Source organism: Hirundo rustica, chromosome 14, assembly GCF_015227805.2.
Source record: "Hirundo rustica isolate bHirRus1 chromosome 14, bHirRus1.pri.v3, whole genome shotgun sequence".
In the NCBI taxonomy this organism is placed as follows: domain Eukaryota; kingdom Metazoa; phylum Chordata; class Aves; order Passeriformes; family Hirundinidae; genus Hirundo; species Hirundo rustica.
In genome coordinates this window covers 18753207-18775616 of record NC_053463.1, presented here as the reverse complement: position 1 = coordinate 18775616, position 22410 = coordinate 18753207, and the positions used below count along the sequence as shown (strand labels likewise).

General features: G+C 43.6%; 1 protein-coding gene across 1 annotated transcript; it reads right to left on the bottom strand.

Moving 5' to 3' along the window:
• Nucleotides 1–306: 306 nt before the first annotated feature.
• On the bottom strand, nt 307–2765 carry LOC120759257 (uncharacterized). The gene is made up of 2 exons (XM_040078368.2): nt 1795–2765; nt 307–1596 (listed from the first exon to the last, which is right to left on the bottom strand). Exons 1-2 carry the CDS (start codon nt 2585–2587, stop codon nt 1430–1432), a joined length of 960 nt encoding a protein of 319 aa, XP_039934302.1. The 5' UTR covers nt 2588–2765; the 3' UTR covers nt 307–1429.
• Between the last annotated feature and the right edge of the window lie 19645 nt (nt 2766–22410).

The window sequence follows — 22410 nt, the reverse complement described above, 5'->3', positions numbered from 1 at the left end:
CTGTGATGTCATCCTGCCATGTACTTACTGATTTGTGAGTTTTTCCAGAGCCATCGGTAAATACTGTTATTGCATCCAATGGCACCTCACTTATTTTTGGCTTTTCTCTGAAACTTAATTTTGCTTTCAACAGCTTGTGGCTTGGGAAATGAATAGTACAAACACCTGGGTAATCTAACAATGCAATCTGCAAGTCCTCTGATTTCTGCAATGCCCAATCAAAATAATCTTTTTTCAAAGGCAGGTAAATGGTTTTAAAGTCTTTGCCTGCCATTGTCTGCAGCCTGGTCCTAGCTTTGATGATGATCTGAGCTATCATTTCCAGACTTGAGAGGATCGTCCTCGGAGACCTGTAAGATAAAAAAATCCACTCCAAAATCAACAATGGGTCTTTTTGTGATGAATCCCACTGAAAAATCAACCCATATAACTGAATTTTTTTCCCCCAACACTGCAAGAAAGAAAGGTAAAGATGTTACAAAACGATGTGCCTGTCTCTGCTGGAGGGCTCCAGCAATTTTCTCAAGGGCTTCCCGAGCCTCAGGAGTGAGGCTCCTGTGGGATTTGATGTTACTGTCCCCTTTCAAAAGATTGAACAACGGCGCAAGTTCATCATTTGTGATCCCCAAGATGGATCTCATCCAGTTGATCTCTCCCAAAAGTTGTTGCAAATCCTGTAAGTTGTTAACTTCTGTTCTAATTTCAATTTTCTGTGGTTTCACTGTTTGTTCAGTGATTTTCCATCCTAGGTATTTCCAAGGTGCAATTTCCTGGATTTTTGAAGTGGAAATTTCCAAACCTGCATTTTGCACCTCTGTGATCACACAGTCACGAGCCCTCTGCAATTCCTGTTGTGTTGGGGCAGCAATGAGCAGATCATCCATGTAATGAATGATTTTTGCTCCTGGATGTTTCTCTCGAGCTGGACACAGTGCCCGTGCAACAAACCATTGGCAGATGGTCGGAGAGTTCTTCAGACCTTGAGGAAGAACAACCCAATGGTATCTCTGCAGAGGCTCCTCCCTGTTGATGCTTGGGATGGAAAAGGCAAATCGAGGAGCATCATCTGGATGAAGTGGGATGCTGAAAAAACAATCTTTGAGATCAATGATCACCAGCGGCCAATCTCTCGGAATCATTGAGAGAGATGGAAGCCCCAGCTGAAGTGGTCCCATTTCCTCAATGACCTCATTGATTTTTCTGAGATCATGAAGCAATCTCCATGAGCCAGGGGCTTTCTTGCGAACGACAAAAACTGGGGAATTCCAGGGACTGTTTGTCGGTACAATGTGTCCCTTTTCCAATTGTTCCCTGACCAAGTTTTTGAGAGCACTCAATTTTTTCCTCTCAAGGGGCCACTGATCCACCCAGACAGGATTGTCTGTTTTCCAGGTCAGTTTCAAAGTGGTGAGTGCCACAGTGACCCCCACTAAAAATCCACTTCCAACCTCACGCCCCATTGCACTAAAATGTCCCTTCCCCATACTGTGATGGGTCTTTGCACAACAAATGGCCGAATGATTGCAGTCTTACCTCCTGGCCCCGAGACAACAATCGCATCTTCACTCTGCAGACACAAGGTGTTCCCCCCTATGCCTGAAAGAGGACTCAAGGGAGCAATTAAATTCCAACTCTTGGGCCAAAAAAGATACGAAATTACCGTGACGTCTGCCCCCATGTCAAGCATCCCTTTGACTGCGATTGTTTTGTCCCCCTGGGTCAATTCACAGACGAGAATTGGTCTGTCTCGGCCTATGTGTTTCACCCAGGAGGCATGAACCTCCATGTGCTCACCTGAAGGAGGATCTTGTTCCCGGAGCACTGGCAAGACTTGTTCTGCAGCATGGGGTGGCAATGCAATTGCCCTGGCAATTGAGGTGTTCGGGGGAATGATCAATGGTGGCTGATGAGGCTTCGCTAAAACTGTCAACTCATCATTGCGATCTGCTGAAATGACAGAAGGGTAAATAACAAGTCCCAAAACACTGCTTCTGTCCTTACCTATAATTAGAAAGTCCTGCCTCCTCCACGAGGATCCAGTGACACCAGTGGGTATCACTGCATAATTGTCATCCAAAAAACATATCACTTTGGAAGTTGCCAAATCGCATTGCGCCCCGGGTGGTAATAACTCTGGATCGCTGGGGATCCTACAAATTGTCCTGCTGAGGGCGTCAGAATGCTGTTCCCCGATGATTGTCCCCCTTGCGGAGCTTGCTCTTGAGTCATCGCCATCACTTGTGTCGTCGCGCGTTGACGATCCGCGCTCCTCCTGGAGTTTCCCGACTGAGTTCCTCCACTTGCATTGTTCCTCGCAGGACGACGCTTCCTTCCCCCGCATGCCGAACAACGATCTGATGAATCTGCATTGTTTGTAATTTGTGGGCAGTCCTTCTTGAAATGCCCTGGTTTGCCACACTTGTAACACTGTCTTTGTTGAAAATTTGCAAATGCTTCTTTGACAGCTTTTTCCACTTGATCTCCTAAAATTGTTGCAACATGCTGTGGTGTCCCCACCTTGCTGCATGCCTCTAGAATTTCTGCCATGGTGGGTTGGCCTGGCATTGCACTGATGACTCGCTTGCATTCTGGATTGGCATTTGCAAATGCAAGACACCGGATCATATGTGACTTCACTCCCTCATCAATGACTTGCCTGTCCACTGCTTGTGTGAGACGATCGATGAATGAAGCGAAGGGTTCTGAAGGACCTTGCTTTACATCTGTAAAAAGACTTTCTGTGACTCCTGCTGGCGGAATCTGCACCATTGCCTTTCTGGCTGCTTCTTTGATGTCTGTCAGAACATCTCGAGGAAGAAAACTGGCTTGACGAACTGCACTGTCAAGTGGTGGATCACCGGCCATTTGTGCCACTGTGAAACCTGCATTCGCTCCACCTTGGTATTTGATTCTGTAATCATTTAAAATTTTTCTCCATTTTGCTTCCCAGAGAATGAATTGTGAGTCGCTTAGGATCATGGTTGCAAGAGATCGGATGTCAAATGGTGTTAAATCATAAATATTAAATGTCCCTTTCAAAAGTTGTTTGAAGTATGGAGACCCCAATCCATTATCACGAACGGCTTTCATCAGATCCCTGACGACTTCACGATCCAATCTCTCCCATTTTGGGTTTGCATCATGTGCATCATATGTCACTGGCATAGCTATGCCTTTTGGATCCATTGAAAGTGAATCCCCTTTCAATGCAAATTTCTTTATTTCTGTCCAGTCTGTTGGATCAAATTTTGGCTTGGCAGAGGCCCGTGCGGTGCCTGCCTCTGAAATTGTTTCCTTTGTTTTTGCTTTCTCTGCTGCTTCTTCTTTCTCAGGACCCACTTGTTTTGGAGGCTTCACTTCCTCGGGTTTTGTTTCTTTTTCTGTTTCTTTTTCTTTCTCTTTTTCTGTTTCTTTTTCTTTCTCTTTCTCTTTTTCTTTTTCTTTTTCTTTCACTCGCTGAACAGGAATCAGAGCTTGCTGAGCATCCTGAAATTTTTTTGAAACTTCCTTCTCTGGAAGAAAAATCTGAGAGAAAGAAGATGTGGGATCATGGCGAAATGCTGTTTCAGTGAACCTTCTAAAAAATTTGTTTATAAAGTCCTCAGATAATAAAAATGACGACGCTTGTCGTGCAAACTCAAGTGCCTCTATTCTCCTGGCAGGAATCCCTTCTGATGCTGTGATTCTGATTATATCTTCATCTGTGATTGACATCTCATGGTCCTCATCAATAACATCATCATCCTTCACCATTGGCAAAGGTTCTCTTGGCTTCTGTTTGAATCGCTGTTCTGAAGAAGTTGATTTTTTGTATGAAATTGGAAAAAAAACGATGCAATGTGGGCACATCCTCCCATACCGATCCTTCGGTGGATGCAACTGATGATCTCCGTGCTCGCTGCCTCTCTGCCCTGCCTCTCGGTGACGACGGCACGCTGGCAGCTGCCCTCTGTGGGCTCGGAGTTCTCAAGTATCTTTTAAGTTCTGGAAAAGCCTGTAAAATCTGAGAAATTTTTGGACGCGCGCCCGTCCGTAACACCTCGGCAGCTGTCCCTGAATCACGGTACCCCGGCGATTCAAGGTCATAGCTGCTCGTGGGCGGAGTCGGGCTCCGCAGCCCCTGCTGCCTGGGGGTGGTGCCTTCGAGACTCTCCCCGCCTCGGCCACGCCCCGTCACCGCCCATTCCGCCCCTGCCCGTCCTGTCTGGCGTTCAAGGTCCGCCCCGTCATCTTCGTCATCGGAATCAGACTCCCCCCGAATAGAAACGCGCCCTGGGCTTCTACCTGCCCTTGCCGCGCATGCGCCTGAACTGGCCGCTGAGCCTTCTGGGGTTTGTAGTTCTCGGCTCGACACTTCCGCTCTCAGCGCGTCCCTCCCGGCGCTCCGCGACGCGATATTTTGAGCTGTTTCACTTCCCGTAGCTTGCGTCATCAGCGCGCGCCGAGCTGCCCGCTCTGTTCTCATCCCCCCTGCTCTGCCTGCGGCCCCCTCCTCCTCGCGGACCGCGTCTATATCTCCCGACGCACTCCGCGATCGCGCCCCGTCGCGTCCCGCCGCACCTCGACGCGATAGGTCAGATTCGGTCCCTGGCGCGGCTTCCATCCCCCGCGCAGCCTGGCCCCCCCCGCTGCTCCAACGGCGCCTGACCCGCCTCTTTCCCCCTCCCGCTTGCTTCCCCCGCACCCGGTTTTTCCACGGGAAGGGAAAGGAGCAACGGCGACTGAGGAGAACATGGCCGCGGTGACCCCGGAGGAGTAAATGGACTCCTTGGTGGACTCATTCTCCCCTCCCCCTCCCTATACAAATGAGGGGTTTGTTCTGGGACTGCTTCAAAGAAAAGCATGTCAAATTCCTCCTGTTCCCTTGGATGTATTAAAAGTTTGGGTTTTCCTGGCACTAATTTTGTGGTTTCTGACCAGGTTTTTGCTGGACCTTGAAATACCTGTGTTCTTTCCCCTCCCCCTTCCCATTCCCTTGGGGGAGGTACCGACCTCGGAATTGGCAAAGCTATGTCTCCTGGCTGTTTGCCAAACTCCTTCTGTTTGCTTGGCTGCTGTCCAACCCTGCAGCTCTCTCTATTATATTCTGTTATAACTTCTAACATAATTCTTCCCGCTGATAAAAGCTTTGCGGGTATTTTCTGCTTTCGTGTGGCCTTATCATAAAGATTTCTGTTTACTTCTTGCCAAAAACCTGGCTCAAAAAGAGACTGGGTCTCACATTGTGAATAATTACATTTGACCCATAACATCAGGGCTTCGAGCTCTTTATCTTTCAGCGCTGCATTATATTTTGATATCAATTCTTTTAGATTTTCTAATATTATTGTTCTCTCTTGGGAACTAGTTCCCCCCATCGCGCGGTGTGTTCTGAATTTCACAGGTCTTACCAAAATGAAACCTTCCCCAGCTGTGGTCCGATTCGTTTCAGAGGTGTCCCGATCTCCGTCCAGCAGATATCAGGGTGACGGGTTCCTGGGCCCAGTGGAAAGCCGTCGTCTGGAACGAACTGGAGTGAGCTGGTGCTCTGGCCAGACAGGTGTTTCTTCTCCGGAGTTGTTGGCTTGGCTGTTTGATGTTCCGGGAGCTTTTTGATGTTTCTGCAGAGGTTGCTGCGACCCTTTTCAGCGTTCCTTTTCAGGAGTGCCAGTCAGGAATTCAGGTGTTTCTGCACTCTCAAGGATGGCAGATGTTTCTGTCCACTCTCAGGGATGCCAGAAATTTCTGCCCACCCAGGGACGCCATTTGTCGGGGGCTTACCCCAACATTGAGGTGGTTTCAGGGTCCTTGCTCCCCTGCGCAGCTCCGAGCCGAGCCGAAGGAAGAGACGGAGTTCTCAGGTTTAGATTTTTCAAGGTTGCATACTTCGTTTATTGTTTCTTATCTTACAATTTTCTCGGAGTCCGACAAGATGTTCGCAGCTGCATGGATTCCTCACGTCTCCCCCCGAGCTGGGCTGTCCTTATCTTTTATACTAATTACTACGTATTTCTTATTTACTATTTCTTACCAATGTCTATCACTATTACTAAAAAGGTCATCTTTACTTTGACCCAATCCTCACTAACTACTTTGTGCCACGTCAAAGCAGCAATGGAGTGAGGGAAGAAGAAGGAGAAGGAGAAGGAGACAACGCCCCAGATTCTCCATCTTGTCCCCATTCACTTCAATGCTAGAAACTTAAAACTATTATTTTCTCATTCTGTGATAAGCTAGACTATTATTTCTCACATTCTTGTGGCATGTAAACCTTCTCTCAGTGTAGGAAGTTTTTCCCATGGACAGAAATCAAAGCCAGTGTCTCTCTGAGCTCTGGGCTGGGGTCCCAGACCCCCCTGCCCAGGTCCCTGACCCTCCAGGGCAACCAAAGGAATGCCCTGGACTCCAACACCCTTTATGTTGAGGAGCAAGGCGATCAGAGGAGATGGAGACAGAGAAGCACATTTCCACTTGGATGAGGACTGCTTAGGTTCTGTTGAAAATCCCATTGCTTTGGAAGAGAAAAATCCTCTGTTGCTTTCCAAGCTATTTTTCTGTTTGTGATTACTTTATTAAAAATACCTCTGACTGTTCTAATAGCATTGTCATTTAAGGGTTTAACCATATAATCATCTCCCGATATTTGCTAGCTATTTTTGTTCCCCTCTTATTTATTTAAACATTTGCCATCAAATAGTTAAGGGATGCTCTCGGTTTATAGTTCTGAGATTCAGGTGGTTTTAGAGTCTTTTAGCTCTGCAAAGCTCTGAGCCAAACGCAAGAAAGAGTCTTCATGTTCTGATTTTTCAAGGTTGTGCGCTTTGTTTATTGTTTCTTATCTTACAATTTTCTCAGTGCCCAACAAAGGTCTGTGCAGCTGCTCGGGCATCTGGTGACTCCTCCTCGCACTGAGCTGTCACTATCTTTTATACTAATTGCTATGTGTTCTTTATTTATCATTATTTGCCAATACCTATCACTTATACTAAACAGGTCACCCCTACTTTGACCCAATCTCCTTAAACTACTTTGTGCTACCGTCACTGCAGAAAATGGAGTGAGGGAAGAAAAAAAAAGAAGCAAGAGACAACGCCCCAAATCCTTCATCTTGCCCCCATTCACTTCTATACTAAAAACCCAAACCTACTGTTTTCTCACCGTGTGATAAGCTAAACTACTATCTTTCACACTCTCGTGGCTTGCAATCCATCCCGCAGTGCAGGAAGCCTTTCCCATGGACAGGGATCAAAGCCAATGTCCCTCTGGGCTCTGTGCCAGGGTTCCAGACTCCCCTGTCCTGGTCTCTGACCCTCTGGAGCAGCTAAAGAAATGCCCTGGACTCCAACAGGATGCATTCAGACAAGGGCCAGAGGTAGTTGCTTGAACAAGAGAGCCACCAGAGAAATTGCTGTTTTAATACCAGCCTGGGATGGCCATTCCCTGTCAGACTATAAGAAAAGCAGTGTCATATTAGGGTAAGCCTCACCGCTTTCAGGGGAAATCACATAATACCAAGCAGACAGGAGTTTAGCAACAGAAGACAGGAAAAAAAAAAAAAAAAAAACCACAACAATTTCTTTGTAGACTATCCAGCTGTGTATTAGGTATAATATTCCTAGGAGTGGTTGCCTCTGTAAATGGAAACAGATGGGGGAAATGCTGTGTGCCTGCCTAACCTCTGCTCATGCTAATGAGAAAATCCTTGGCCTGGCTTCACTCGGTGTTGCGTTTTCCTTGGAAGGCTGGCTGGGCATCTTACGTGGTATATAATGTACAATGTCTGCCTAAATATGCTTTATGAAGTGTTTTGTGTATATCTGTTCTTGGAGATTTGGCATTGTCTGCAGGGCTTTCATAGTGTAGGCCTTGAAAAACAGCCATCCTCCAAAAATAACCCACCAGAAAAAAGCAGAGACCCAAACAGCCTCCTAACACACCGGCTTTGGTAATTCAATACCACCACCCTTGCTGTTAAATTGATGCCTTTTGGCCCCTACAATCACGAGCCAGACAAAGGAAGTGGAAAGGACCCCACAGCTTGAAAATTGAAGCTCTTTTGGCCTCTAGCAAAAGCCTTTGTTTTGAAAAAGAAAATATGTCTGTTAAACTACTTAAGGAATTAATTTTCAGGCACTGAAGGCAGCTGAGATACAAAAAATGAAAAGTAAAAAATTATGTTAAAACAAGCATTGCAAGACCTTTTTTTTTTCTGTCAGGAAATTAAAACAGTATTTTGTGGATGCTGTTTCTGATGCAGATTCATCACTGAAGCAGAATGTGGCCCACAGGGCAAATTTTCCACTCTGCACATCAGCAATGATCTTCCACTTCAATGTGTGGTTCTGCCCTTTCCTGTTTTGGGGCTTTTGTGGAGAGAATCAGGCAGGGGTCTGGGGGTGGGAAGAGGAGGAGGAATGTGGGCTGTGCTGTGCTTTCTGCTACCTTTTATTATTGATTTCCCAAAATCAGAAGTCTGTTCCTAATAGAGAGGAGGCTTAAAAGCAATCAATAGCGTTTCTCTTACACCACAATAGTTCAAACTGCACTGGAAAGTGCTGTAATTCACCCTTCCCCTTTTTACTGATCGCCTCAGTGCAGTGCTGCACAGCAGCTCTGGGGCTTGATGCTGTAAATCCCTTAATTATGCACTCCCCAAATATGTTAAAAATAATATAAAAGTGTTAGCCAGGCAATTCTGGTTTAATCTCCCCCCCTCCAGTACTCATATTCTGTTTGCAACTCACTACAACTAAACCGTGTGACTTGTATTGGAAAGCTTTTGGGGGGGGTTGGTGTTTTTTTGTTTGTTTGTTTGTTTGTTTGTTTGGGTTTTTTTTGTTCACTTTATTATATTTCAGCAGAGCTGTGACATCCACTTAGATCTCTTTACTGCAATTGTTTCATGATGAGATCAGAGTGCTGTTGTATTTATGTCACGATAACAAGTAAAGGGGAAATTCAAAATTGTTTTGATGAGCTGCTGTAGCCTGGCTTCACAGGAGAGAAAAAATATTAAAGGGAAAAGAGAAAAGGAAAAAAATTGGGGGAAAAAAGAAAAAAGGAAAAAAAAAGAACAATAAAAAATATTAAATCAAAATAGCACCGATTTAAGGCAGATTGAACTTTTTAAATAGACACAACAAGTAGATTGTTCTGAAAGTTATGATGGGGTAAAACACCCAGAAAAACTCCTAAAAACTGTGATTTGTAGATTGGTCTTATTTCAACAGAAATCACATTCTGGTTCTTTCGATCAAAAAATATTTTTAATGGCTACTTCTTGTAGCTTTCAGGCTTCAAAACCTGTCTGTGGCTGTGCTATTTATTGAAAAACAACATTTTCTCTTCAAGTTGTACTGATGGTCACTGAAGGAATCCTATCTGCAACACCTCTCAGCTCAGCTCACACCTGGAACCTCAGATCAAGTAATTCACACTCACAGGAGCTGGCAGCAGGCAATATGATTGAAGTAATTACCTTTCCAGATAAACCCTGATAATAGGTCAGGACATATATAGGAAGCCCCACAAAGGCTTCCAAGGCCACAGGAAAAATCCTCTCAAGGTTATTTTTGAGTTTTCTTGAGCCTTTTTTCTTAGTGAAGGAAAAGTTGGGGTAGTGATAGCTATGTGGCTGGAAGCTCCAGCTGACTGCAGCTCCTTGGCTTGCTCCATGCCTGGCAGCGTTGCAGCAGCAGGTTCTTCATTTCACTGGAATTATTCCCCCAGTGCAGCATTCCAGGCTCCTGTGAAAGAGCTCTGCAGAGAAGGGAAGCCTAGAAACACAGATCCAAGTGGCAGTACATCCTGCAGCATGTGGCAAGAAAAGTGCAGCAGGAAAAAAAGTCTTGTTTCCAGAGCCGTTCCTTCTCCTGCTGCTTCAAATCATCAGAGCTGCTCCTTCAATGTTCCAGGAGAAAATGAACCCATTCTACCAAAAAAATAAGATGGTTCTTCCCTTTTCGGCACGGTAAAGAGAAAATATCCATTTGGGGACATTTGTATAGAGGTGATGGCAGAAGGCAGCAGTGGTGATCACAGCTGAGCCTGGCCCAACTCCCCTCACAGTTGAAGAAGCCCAACTGAGCTCAGTGTGAACAGGTCACAACCAGAGCAGCCCTGCAAATCGTATTGGGGAGTTTCAACCTCATCTGCCTCTGCTTTAGTGTTTATCTTGATGTTTCTCTGAAAGCTGGAATCTTGAAGGCTTGCAAGACAGAGGTTTTTTTTTTTTTTTAAGCCATTTCACGCTTGTTTATAGTACGTTCTAGTCTTTTGTAGTTGTAAAACGCAGGTGAGAGCACGACCCGAGTGCCTAAAAGCTCAGAAATTACAAGTTAGAAGAGATGCCCACGTTTATTAGTATGTGAAATGCTGTGATTTTTTAAGCTGTCATCATGATTAAGGCTGTAAATATGGTGTTTACAGCCACAGTATGTTTTTAGTTCTGCAGACAGCATGAGGCAGTATGAACAGAACGCTGTGTTAATCCCACAGAAGTTCAATCACACCAACAGAATTTTTCAGTAGGCAGAGTTGCCTTCTAAAGAAGAGGATGCCACCTTCCTCCTGCACAGTCACTGAAAAATAATCTTCCTCTTCCAAGATAGTATCAGCTTGCCATTGATCAAGAGGCAGCTCAAACCATCAGATGACATCCCTTGAAAACTGGCATTTTTAGGGGTGGCACATTTGAAATGTTACGGTTACAGGACTTCCATTGTCTGTATTATAAATCCACATTTTAGAGAGTTGTAATTTAACCATATACAGTCACCGTGCTTTGACACTTGGCATAAAAATCACAGTCCTGGAGGAGATATTTTTACAAGATAAGATGTTTGAGAAAACTGATTTGGCTTTTCAGAGATTTAGACATGTTCAAGTTATCTCTCAGCCCATTAGTCTTAGAGAAGTGAAATTTGAGTGAGTTACCGGACGCAAGAATGTGGAGCTTTGGGTGGGTATGACACGATCAACAGCAAGTAACAATTTGGTTGAATAATGTAAGTGCAGGGACATGCTATGTGGGTTTCAACATGGGACTACTGAACGTTGGAGCCAGAGGCTGAATCAGGTGGAGTTGTCTCCAGGATCAGCTTTGTGGATGCTCCACAGGTGCTTGCGGGCGAAATCAGAAGTCACGAATCTGGAAGGAGCTGCTTGACTCCGTAGGTGTTACAGTCATGTCCTCGCTGTGCAGTGTGGAAAAGGGCCACAAATTACCCTTTCTGTTAGAAAAAAAAGGGTAATTTTTTTCCCTTGACCCGAATTCCCTGTTCTCTCGGCACTTAAGGTTGCAGGGAATAGGCTGGAGTTATTAAAAAGAGGTGCCAGATAGACTCACATCACTTCTGGGTGTTGGTTGTGTTGGAATTTAAATGGTTTGTTTACTGTATTTGCATGAGGTATGCTTTTATTCTTTCTTCTGTTCCCCCTCCACCTGCAGCAGATATTCAGCTAGTGCAGAGTATTACATAAGTCTGTGACTTATTATTATTGAGTGATGCATATATCTGGAATCCTGACAGTGCCATGTGGATTTTTTAACACTAAGTATTACTGAACCTTTGGAAAGCGAGTTGCCAGGAGAGAGGCTTTGCTGTGGGAAATTGCTGTAGCCCTCCAGGAGCCACACTGACGTGCACCAGCCCACTGTGTCACAGCAACTGACTCTCCTCTGCCTTCCCTGCTCTTTCCCCATTTCTGTCTGGCTAAAATGAGACAAAGATGTTGCTTTTTGAGTGGGAAAGACTGAGAGCTCGCCACAGAGCCAGGCAGAATTAGAGCAGGAGCTGAGCGATGTTTTGACAGGCTGGGAGCACCCTTCATTTTGAGCATGGGGCCCCTCCAAAGCTCAGCTTGGCCGTGCAAGTCCTGCACAGCCACATGACGCTGGGAGCTGCTGTGGGATCTCTCTATGTTTGCCTTATGGATAAGGTATGCAGTGTAGCTGCCCCCTGGAAAAGTCTGTAAACTGACACCGTAAACCCTGTTAAAAAAAAAAAAAAAAAAAAAAAAAAAAAAAATCTGTTCAAAGCCTGTCAGTTCAAATATCCCTCCTTTCCTTTCTTTCTTTTCTTTCTTTTTGAAAATCTCAGAATTAATTTCTCTGTTTTGAGTGGAACGAGTTGGTCCAAACTTTACTAAGCAATGTTGACCACATCAGATATTTCCCACTCTTGTTTTCCTTTCTCCACTAATTGGAGAATAACAAATGATGCTAAATAAACATACCTATCAGTGATCAAGGGGATAGTAGGGGAGTTGTTAATAGAGATGGGAGCAGTGCGTTACAGATGAGGTTCTTGAAAACTCTTTAAATCCAAACATCCGGAAAAGCTTTTACCAGAGAAATTCTTGGCTAGGTTAATCCCTCACAGACTAATGTATATTATGAAGAGGTGTGTCTTTAAGCAAATATAAGGCATGCATAAAATATCTCCTGATTTGAGAGCTATAACAGGGATGGAGTGTATTTCCACCAGGTCAGCCAGGATGCTGGAAACATGGGCCTGACCTGTTCACAGGTGGTACTCAGGCCAGCTGTAAGTCATCACTGTTCCTCTTAACTAATCAGGAGAATGATGTAGTTTTATTGGTTTCTGGTTATTTTAGACTTTCCCCTGCAAATGTGATCACGGGGAAGCAATTTTGTGCAAGGCAGGGATAGCCAGGCTTATTTTTATTAAGACAGATGCAGCAGATGTGCTTGTAGGTACAAAACATGACCCTTGTGAAAGCTCTCTGAGAGAGAGAAAGATTGGGAAGGAAAACTCATTGACATTGCATCTCCTCAGTCACAAAGGCTAGAGGGGGAGGAAGAACAAAGTCCAGTCAGAGAGGTATTAGAGGGAAGCAAATCAAAGCGATGGTAGGGATAGATAATAATGATACCATCAAGTTCTTGCGTAATCACCTTTTCATGTGATCTCCTTTTCGCCAGGAGATCAGTAAATAATCTGAGATCTACAGCTCTCACAAAGGCGAAAGGGAACCCCAATCCTGTGTTGCATCCATGACACCTGCTGCACCTTGAACAAGTCAAAGAGAATGAGTTAAATCATGGCTAACATCAGTGAACCACTCTTCTCAAATGTTTTGTGCAAATGAGGAAAATGCAAGAAAATGTTTACAATCTCTCTATACAAAGTTAATTACGGAGTTATGAAGGAACTGTGTACCTGGTATATATTGTGAAGGACTCAGTAATGAATGTGTTGCAGAAAATTTCCAGCTGGAGTCCAAATAGGACCATTTAAAGATGTTTTACTGAACAGAAGTGCCACATCTCTAGGTTAGGCTTTGGCAGTGAACCAAAAATACTTTCCACAAGAAGTGATTATTATGTATGATTCATATAGCGCGTCCACATGAGTGAAAATAATACTGCTTAGCTCCCAGTGCTGAAAGTGCTTTTACATTTTCAAAGTGCTGTGCACACATTACTTAATTAATGGGATAAAATAAGTTACAGTTTTATGCATTTAGCATTGACATTTTGACAATAAATGGTTTGGGAGACTTCATATGCATCAGTGCATTTGAGCAGCTTGCATAAATTGTTCTGATCTTCTCAATTGTATTTGAGCAGTTTCTTAGTAATTTAGATGCATTTTACCTTACGATGAGCAGATAGATAGAACGAAGGTTATCTGTTGATAGCGGCGTACCATAAAAAAGGCAACTTCTTGTCCTTTCTAGTAAATCTTAAATCTGCTCACTTGCTCGTGCTCTGCAATCCACAGCAGAACTAAACACGCCGGTGGAAGTCAAAACCCACAAAGAGCCATCGTTAGTATTCTAACTGCAGAAACAGAGCTCCATCCAGTAGATGGATTTTGTGTAACTGGCATACCCAGTGTTAGGCACAGGGACTTGGTAAAGTGCTAGAACATCTGCTGGCTGTTTTCAGAGGACTGTCAGCCTGTTACCATCTATTAAAATTAATTTAAAAGTGATTCCTTAGAGATTAATTTCATTCTTCCCCTATCAATCCTTATGAAAAGCGTTGGCAAACTGTCGACATTTATGTCCCATTGTTCAGTTGTGGTTTTTTTTTCTGAACAATCTATATTAGGGTTGCAATATCCTCTGTGGAAGGCATCTGTCAGTCATATCAGGCTGCCTTAATGACCTTTTACATGAGGGTGTTTTGGCTGGATTGCTGTGCCAGCTCACAATGCCAAATCTGTAATTGTTATCTGCTCTCAAGCACAGATCTTCCTTATTGGTCCCAGCCTCTCACAGCTAGAGACATTCCAAAAGCTGGCTCCTTCCTGTAGCCATTCCACAAGTTGAGCCAGTCACCAGCTCAAGTTCTTGAGTCTTTGGGAAAAAGTATTTTACATCCGACTTGCATGACTTGCGGCTCGTTGTCCCTCCTGACATCCCTTCTGATCTACCAGAAATGTGCAGAGGTTGCATTTAAGTCATGCAGACTCCTGGCATGGATTCTTTCAGGATGCTGGGAATCAAGCACTGCAAAATCTTACAAAGATAACTCATGGTTCTACAGTCGCTATTTAATAAAAATAGCATTATTTTGTTGAGCCTGAGTGTTTCAGGTAAAAATAGAGTGTACCTCTAAGCATGCAGTAAGCAAATGCTCCTGAATTTATCTCATTTTTGGAAGATACACTGGAGTTAGCATCCTGGGAATGGAAGTATTTTTTCTAGCAGTACTGTAAATTTAACAGCATCCCTTTTTGTCTGGTTCTGTTTTTCTCTGGTGGCAAAAGCATTCTCTCCAGCATTAGAATGAGACACGTACAGTATTTAAGAAAATCAGCTTTTGTCTTTGGAAAATGGTCTTTAATAGCTTGCAGTAATGAGATTAATTTGATCTCTAAATGACAACTTAATCCTAAAACATTTTCTTCAAGGAGAGAGATTAGGTAATGTTTACACAAATGAGATTCAGTACAGGTTTTAGTAGAAGGCAATGGTTTCAGTGCTGTTTCAAGTTATGCCATGTGGCATTTATTCTTGGGAAAGCAGGTCTGTTACCCCTTCACTTCCACAACAGGAGTTTCAATTCCTACCTAATTGGGTAGGAATTAATAACTTCCTACAGTAGTGTTATCTCTACCCATGCTCTTCTCTAACAGAGTCTGTATTGAGGTGTTGGGAGAAGAATTTCTGGTATATTTCTGTGGGTTAGGTGAGAGCTTTTCATCCCCTAAAAGTGCGCCTTTTTTTGATATCTGTTGAATTTTTGGAAACCTAGATGCAGTCAGGCAAAATTGGTGTCCAGGTGCTGCTGTCATCTTCCCAGCAGGGTGGGAAACATTTGGTTGCGCTGACGCAAATGTCCTGTGAAATCATCAGCCTTTGGATAAAGAGTGACAAATGTGAACATTCATGGAGGATGAAGATGAGAATGATAAAAGAAGTGATAGCAAACAAGGGAAATACTCAGTGGGAGTTTTCTTCTGGACTGCTCTCATTTACATTGGGTTTGAGAGACTTCATTAAGTCTTGTATTTTGAAAAGTTTTCTGAGGTGAAACTTTCTGGGTTTTAGATGTTTATATAATTTTGTACGTGGGAGTCATCTGTCCTCTTTTGATGGACTCATCTGTTTTCTTTTGATGAAAACACTTTAAAAAGTTGAATTTTAAACCAACTTTGTAACATCCAGCCTGATGTGTTTTGTTGTTGTTGTTGCTGTTGTTTTGGGTTTGTTTTTTTTTTTTTTTTTCCTTTGTCAGTCATTTAGAAAATAATGTGAAAACAGCTGGAAAGTATCCCAGCCCCTGAGGTGGGGTGAAACCTTTGCTCAGCCTCAGTGAGAAAATTGCTGCTGAGTTTATCATGACTGCCATTTACCCTGACGGTAACAGTGCACTTTAAAAGTTGTTTAAACCATCATCTTCTTCCAGGAATTGTTTCTCCTGCCCTTTTCCTGCAGTTCAACTATTGTGCACCCTTCAGGAGCCACAGGAACAGCAGTAGGGAGCTTTGCTTTCCAGGACAATGGATCCCCACTGCTTTTTCTGCTGGTTCCCAGCGTCGTGTGGTGCTGCCTCCTCCCGGCACTGGCTCTAGCATCCAAACTTAAATTACTCATAATTTAGCCACTGAAACAGTTTTCCCAGAGAAATTGTGGATGTCCCATTCCTGGAAGTATTCAAGGAAAGGCTGGATGGGGCTCTCATCAACATGATCTAGTGGGAGACATCCCTGTCCGTGGCAGGGGGTTGGAACTAGATGATCTTTAAGGTCTTCTCCAACCCAAACCTGTGATTTTTTTTGATTCTCATACCTGTCTGAAGTGTAGAAAATACCATTACTTGATCTTTCTGTGTGGTTTTAAGTCCTGGGGCTGTTTTGTACTCAGAATCTTGCAGCGGCCACTAAGACAATGGCAAGGAGGTGATCACATTTCTGTGTTCAAGCATATTTTGGTTTTAGACTGGTGGAGTCTGAGCGAGTAGTGCTGATTGTCCCACTGGCCCTGGGAAGGAGTGGGAATTTTATCAGTAGATATTATCTGGTGCTGCAACAAAACTGGAAAAAAAGCATCAAAGCCATGAGATTTTTCCAAAGTGACACTTCAATCCAGCAAAGAGCTGGAGCACAACAGTCTTGGGAATTAGTCTTCCACAGGTTCAGTGCCCAGAAAGGTTTAAGATGCTCGTAATCGTAAAGAACTTTGGGATATTTAAGTCCAGCTTACACTAAAAAGATTGTGAAAAACTGATGTTGTGAGGTAAAATGCGTTTCGAAAACTTGGCTTACGGGATCGCAACGCCCTGCTTGATTGTATGCCACAATTCCATCTTATTCATCAAAGCTCCACAATGAGGATGTAAGGATAACTCTAAGTAATCTGATGATCTATCTCCTCCATGAGGCACGGTTATTGCAAAACCGCCTATCGGATATTTTCAGAGTGCTATCCTTCACAAGCCCTTATTTAATGCAGTTGTATTTGCATGCACACCCTCTCTTCCCATTTGCCATTTGTCACTGAGATAGCAAATTGCGTTCATCAGAATCCATTCATTCCCCCGGTTCCGCTGAATACGGATATATCGGCTGTGTCAGCTGCCCTGACTGGGAACTGTGAAAAATGGAGGTCGCCTTCACATATTCAAAACGTGTATCTTCAAAGGACAGTAGGTATTAAGCTGGAAAAGATTAATGGGCTTTATGTCACCGTGTTTGTGTGGCACAGAAGTGAATTGTGCAGATTGATGGATATCTTGGTAAAAACAAATGCATTCTTAAACTACTCTCCTGGCCCTTCCCTGACAAGTTTTAGTGACCATCGAAAGAAATACACTGAGACATTCCCTTAAATCCTAGGCTGGTTTTCCAGGTTTTTTTTTCACCTTTAGGAAAATGAAAAACTTTTTGTAGTTGAGAACAGAACCACATGTGGACCATTAAGGACCGGTTATTTCATAGCCTGTGTGTGTTTATTATTGCCACTACAGGACTGTCACATCTTATTTGTCATATAATCATGCAGTAAGTAACTGGGATGTGCACAAATGGCTGACAACAAAATTGTGAATTCCTGTGAAAATGCTGTTATAATTTCTTGTTTGAGATCCAGGTTGGTTCTTTAGGATGATCATTCTGCTTGTCAGGCAGATGCTTTGTTCACACACAAAAACGGAACAGCTCGGCACAAAGAAGGCCAAAAGGGAAAGCTCTACCTGCCCTTGAATAATACACTGCATTAAAAAAGTATTGAAGGTATTCACAGAGTGAATTCTCTCACAAAGAATAAGTAACTTTTAAAAAAACAATCAATGTATAAGGGGAAAAGAGTTATCAGTATTGATTCACAGAATATATGGATGCATTGAATAGATATTTCTACCAGAGGAAAAGCAGTGGTGTGCAGCAAAGCTTGTGAACTTTGCATGTGACCATTGATGGGATTTTTTTAAAAATTTTTTTTCATCTGTGGTCGAAAGAGAGCAGGAGGAAAACAAAACAGGGTTCTACTCTACTGCTGTTCTTGTTTCTCTGTGACCTTGGACACATCAAATCTTCACCTGACAGCAGGGATCTATCAGAACTATCACAAAACTGGCATGCTGACCTGTGGGTTAAAGTGGTTCTCCACTGGAAAGTTTTGTGGGTTTTAATACGTTTCAGTTACTTGGAGATAGGCTTGGGCTGTACTGATAATTGCGCTGGTGTATCTGGTGCCTGTGTGATACTGGGAGTACCAACACCCCTCAGCTGTTGAGTATGAGCAGACCTGTAGGACCAGGCACAAAGGACAGGGAGAGACATTCTGGCCAGATTTTGCATTTTTATTGAGTTTCACTGTTAAACGTGTTGTTGCTTCATTTTGGTTTAGAGGCAGAGATTGCTGCAAAGCCTTGTGTACTAGGATGTTGCTTGTATTAATATTTTAAGCTGGCAGTAGATTTCTGGTGGTGGTTTTGTTGGATTTGTTTTGGTTTTTTAAATTGCCCTTGGACTTCTAATTGTCTTTCATTCCAAGCACATACTTATGTGTTCCATCATGAAGTAGGATATTAAAGCACCAATAATAACTTTCTAATTCTGTTTTATTAACAACAGCAGTACCACCATAGAAACCATTCCACTCTGTGGTACGCACAAATAATTGTATAATTCATATAGTTTCTATTTTTTTTTTTTTTTTCTTCAATGGCTAAGTAATATGGTGGTTTAAGTAAGAGTTGCTTCTTCACAGCTAGTCCTCCACAGGTGTTTGCTCTTGATGCGATATCATAACTCTCCATTAATATCATTGCTTGCAAGAATTTTGCAGTAATGTGAATCTTCATTTAGGCTTTTGCTTTGGATTCCAAAGAATCTCAAAATTCAGATCCATGAAAACCAGAGAGCAGTGTCCTGTGAGAGTGCATTTCTCTCTGGATTGAAGGGCAACCCAGAGATGTCCTGTTTGCCTGCAGCTGGGCTCATTTGTATGATTGCAAGGTCAAGTAAACAGAAGGTGTTTTGGCTCAAGTCTGCAATGGATTTCAAGCTGTGCCAAGAGAAATGCTCTTAAGGCTAGGTGAATAGCTTTGTGAACATCATCACACAGTTCGTTGATTGTCAAATTCACCGTGTCACCAGTCTGACACCTCTGCCCTGCTTAAATCCTGTTCCCAGGATGAAGGCAGCACCAAAGCTTTCTATTTGCCATAAATATGTGACTGGGGCTCTTTTTAGGAGTAATTCTGCAATTATGGACCGTGATGTCATGCCAAAAGGAGCAGACATTCAGCCAGGCTTTATGCTCTAATGGTTTCTGTGAAATTAGTAATGATACCAGGAGGCTGAATTTTAATTTACGGCGCTATGAAATTAGTATTTATGGGGCCTGAAGCATTCAACTTCAGAAAATGTGTGAACACTTCTGGCCTCAACCCTGCTGGTCTCCAAGGGGAGATGCAGTCCTCTCTGCTCTGCTTGGACAGACAGGCTGCTATCTGGACAGCTGGCCAGATGTTCATGGTACTCGAGAAAGTCAGCACCTCTGGCAAAGTGGATCACAGCCGCTGGGAGGTATATGGCAGATGGCTGTGTTATCCCACAAAGCTGGTATTTCCATCTGTTGGTTGCAATGGGATTACCAGAGGATCACATCAGGCAGAGGCCAGGCCGAGGGGGAGACTGTCAGCATCAGGAGTGTCATCTCCCAGTTCTTTAGTGGGGCAGAAAGAGATGTTGGTCTCTGTATGTGGTCAGTTCAGTGCATCAGCCCACTTACAGGCAGAGGGGAACTCTGTCAGAGAAACAGAAAAGAAAGAGATGGCAAATAGGGTGCCTGAAGGTAAGCAAGAGGGAGATACGAACTTCAGAAATGAAACCTGAGCTCTTGTCACAGAAAAAGAAGGGGTTTTACATCACTTGCAGGGACCAGCTAAGAGCACTCTTAGCCCGGTCCTGGAGTGCATTAAAAATATCTTGCTCCTTGTTCTGAGCTTCTCACAGCTGAGATTTTGATTCTGCGAGAGCACACCTATGAAACCTGACTTAGGTTGCATTGTCCTCACTGGCCTCTACAAGGGAAGTTTTCCCAGGCAGTTTAAGCTAACAGGGCTGCCCATGCAATCATGATCCAAACAAAGGGAAGTGCTCAGCTTCGTTGAATCATAAGAAGGTTTGGGTTGGGTTGGGAGGAGCCTTACAGACCATCTCATTCCAAACTCCCTGCTGTGGGGGTCTCTTATGAGACCAGGTTACTCAAAGCCCCTTACAACTTTGAAGGTTCAGAGCTCCTTTCTTACAAGCAATGTGGTCAAGGCACATTGATGGCTTCAGGCAGCTCTGAACTGTGACTGTTTAGGATATCTTTGAGAAGGTATGTAACATTTAGGGTAATGAAATGTCTCTGTCAGAAGAGCTTGAATTCTTGAGGAGGCAAATGTTCTGTCTGGTGCTGCAGAGTATAGGTGCCAATCCAAGCACGCTGAAGTCAATGAAAAAAAAAAATCTGTTTCGCTTCACTGTGTTTTGAATTAAATCCATGGAATTTTGATAAACTGAAAGTGTTTCCTCAAGCTTCTGGTTTTCACTGTTGCCTTATGACAGTAGGTCCTAATGGGATCAGGCAGGAGTGTTTCATGAAAGGGATGTGCTACACCTACAAATAGCTGCTTCCTTCTCTTTGTGCTGTATTATCATTCATTTGATTTGGGATTGGGAAACATTTGTTTGCAAGTTCTCATTGTTTCTCTATCATGTATTTTCTGGTCAGATTTAAGCGGTGATGAAACTTTCTGTCATGTACAAAAGGCAATTGCTTCCTGCTAGAGAAATGTCTTGGTGCTGGAGTCATGCATGAAACATGCTTGGGTTTGTTTTCATTGCAAGCAGTTATTTTGTTAGGACACAGGGTGGCAATGACCTGGAAACACTCATTTTATGAAATAGTCTAGAAAGCCTTTTGATCAGTGTTCTTCTGCTTCAGGTCTGTGCTTGATATATGCCTAGGTGCACAGCCAGGTGTCCCCTAGGCAGAGAGGGGAACGAAGCCAGGGGAATCACACAACCTGCCCCAGACCACAGCAAAAGAGCTGAGATGAAAACAGATATTTTCGATGCTAAAGTATATAGAGAATCACAGGCAGGCTTGGGTTCGCAGGGACCTTAAAGTTCATCTCATTCCAACCCCCATGCCGTGGCCAGGAGCATCTTCCACTAGACCAGGTTACTCAGAGCTCCATCCAGCCCGGCCTTAAACACTTCCAGGGATGGGACATCCCCAGCTTCTCTGGGCATCCTGTGCCAGGTCCTCACCACCCTCATTGTAAGGAATTTCTTCCTAACATCTAATCTTAGTCTCTTTTCATTTAAAACCACTCCCTCTTATCCTCTCTCTATATGTCCATGTAAGAAATTGCTCTCTGTCTTTTTTATATAGGTACAGCTGTCAATTCCTACTATAGCAGCAGCTACCTGCAGAGATGTGCATGTAAACATGCAGCATGCTCCCATGCAGTGCAGTGGAGGGCAGATTCCTTTAGGATGAGTTTAAGGGATCCTCAGCAGCTTTCCCTCATTCCTGTGCGTGTCCCTGAGCACCCACGTGCCCAGCGTTCCATGGAGCTCTCACACACCATCAGTGGTCTGTGAGTGAACTCACCCAAAGTGCAGCAACTCACCAATAAATTGAAAACTCATGCAAAAGTGCTCTCAAAGCCACCAACTAACAAAACCCCAAAGATCAAAAACCAGGAAGAAATATTTTTGTCATTTTCTTTGCATTGAGATCAGTGCTGCTGCTGTTGGACCAACTGTGCTTTTATACCCATGTCTCATGAGCTGAAAACACCAAATGTTGTCAGTTCATGAGATATGGCTGTATCCTTCTAAAACTCTGGTGTTAGGGTCCATTCTACTGCAAAAAATGTGTCCAAAAAATGTGTCTGAATGGGGCTTGGAAGAATCAGATCTGGTGGAAGGTGTTCTTGCCCATGATGGGGGAATTGGAACTGGATTATCTTTGAGGTCCCTTCCAACCCAAACCATTCTATGTTTCTAAGAAAATAGCCTGAATCCTGTAAGCCCTTTGGAATTTTACTAATATTAACAGGTCCTGCTAACAAAACCACCTGGAAGTTATCCCCATCAAAATTAAATAAAGTCTGTCAAGGAAAGCAGGGCCCAAGCTTAAAAAAAAAAAAAAAAAAAAAAAAAATCAAATGTACTCACAGCCTTGAGCTGTAAAGATGTCTAAGTGACCACCTCATGCATTTTAACTCCCTTCCTCCTGTAGTGCAGTGCTCTTGATTTTGGGGTTCTTTGATCCACCTATTCATAGCTGCAAAGTGAGCAGAATTTAATCAGGCTCTGACAGGGCATGGTTGATTTTAACACCAGCCTTCAAAAAAGGAGCTGTCAATCAGGGATCAGCTTTAATACCTTCAACCTGGGGCTCCTTTACAGTTCTGCTGCAGTTGAGCTGTGCTTGGTCAGCAGTGGA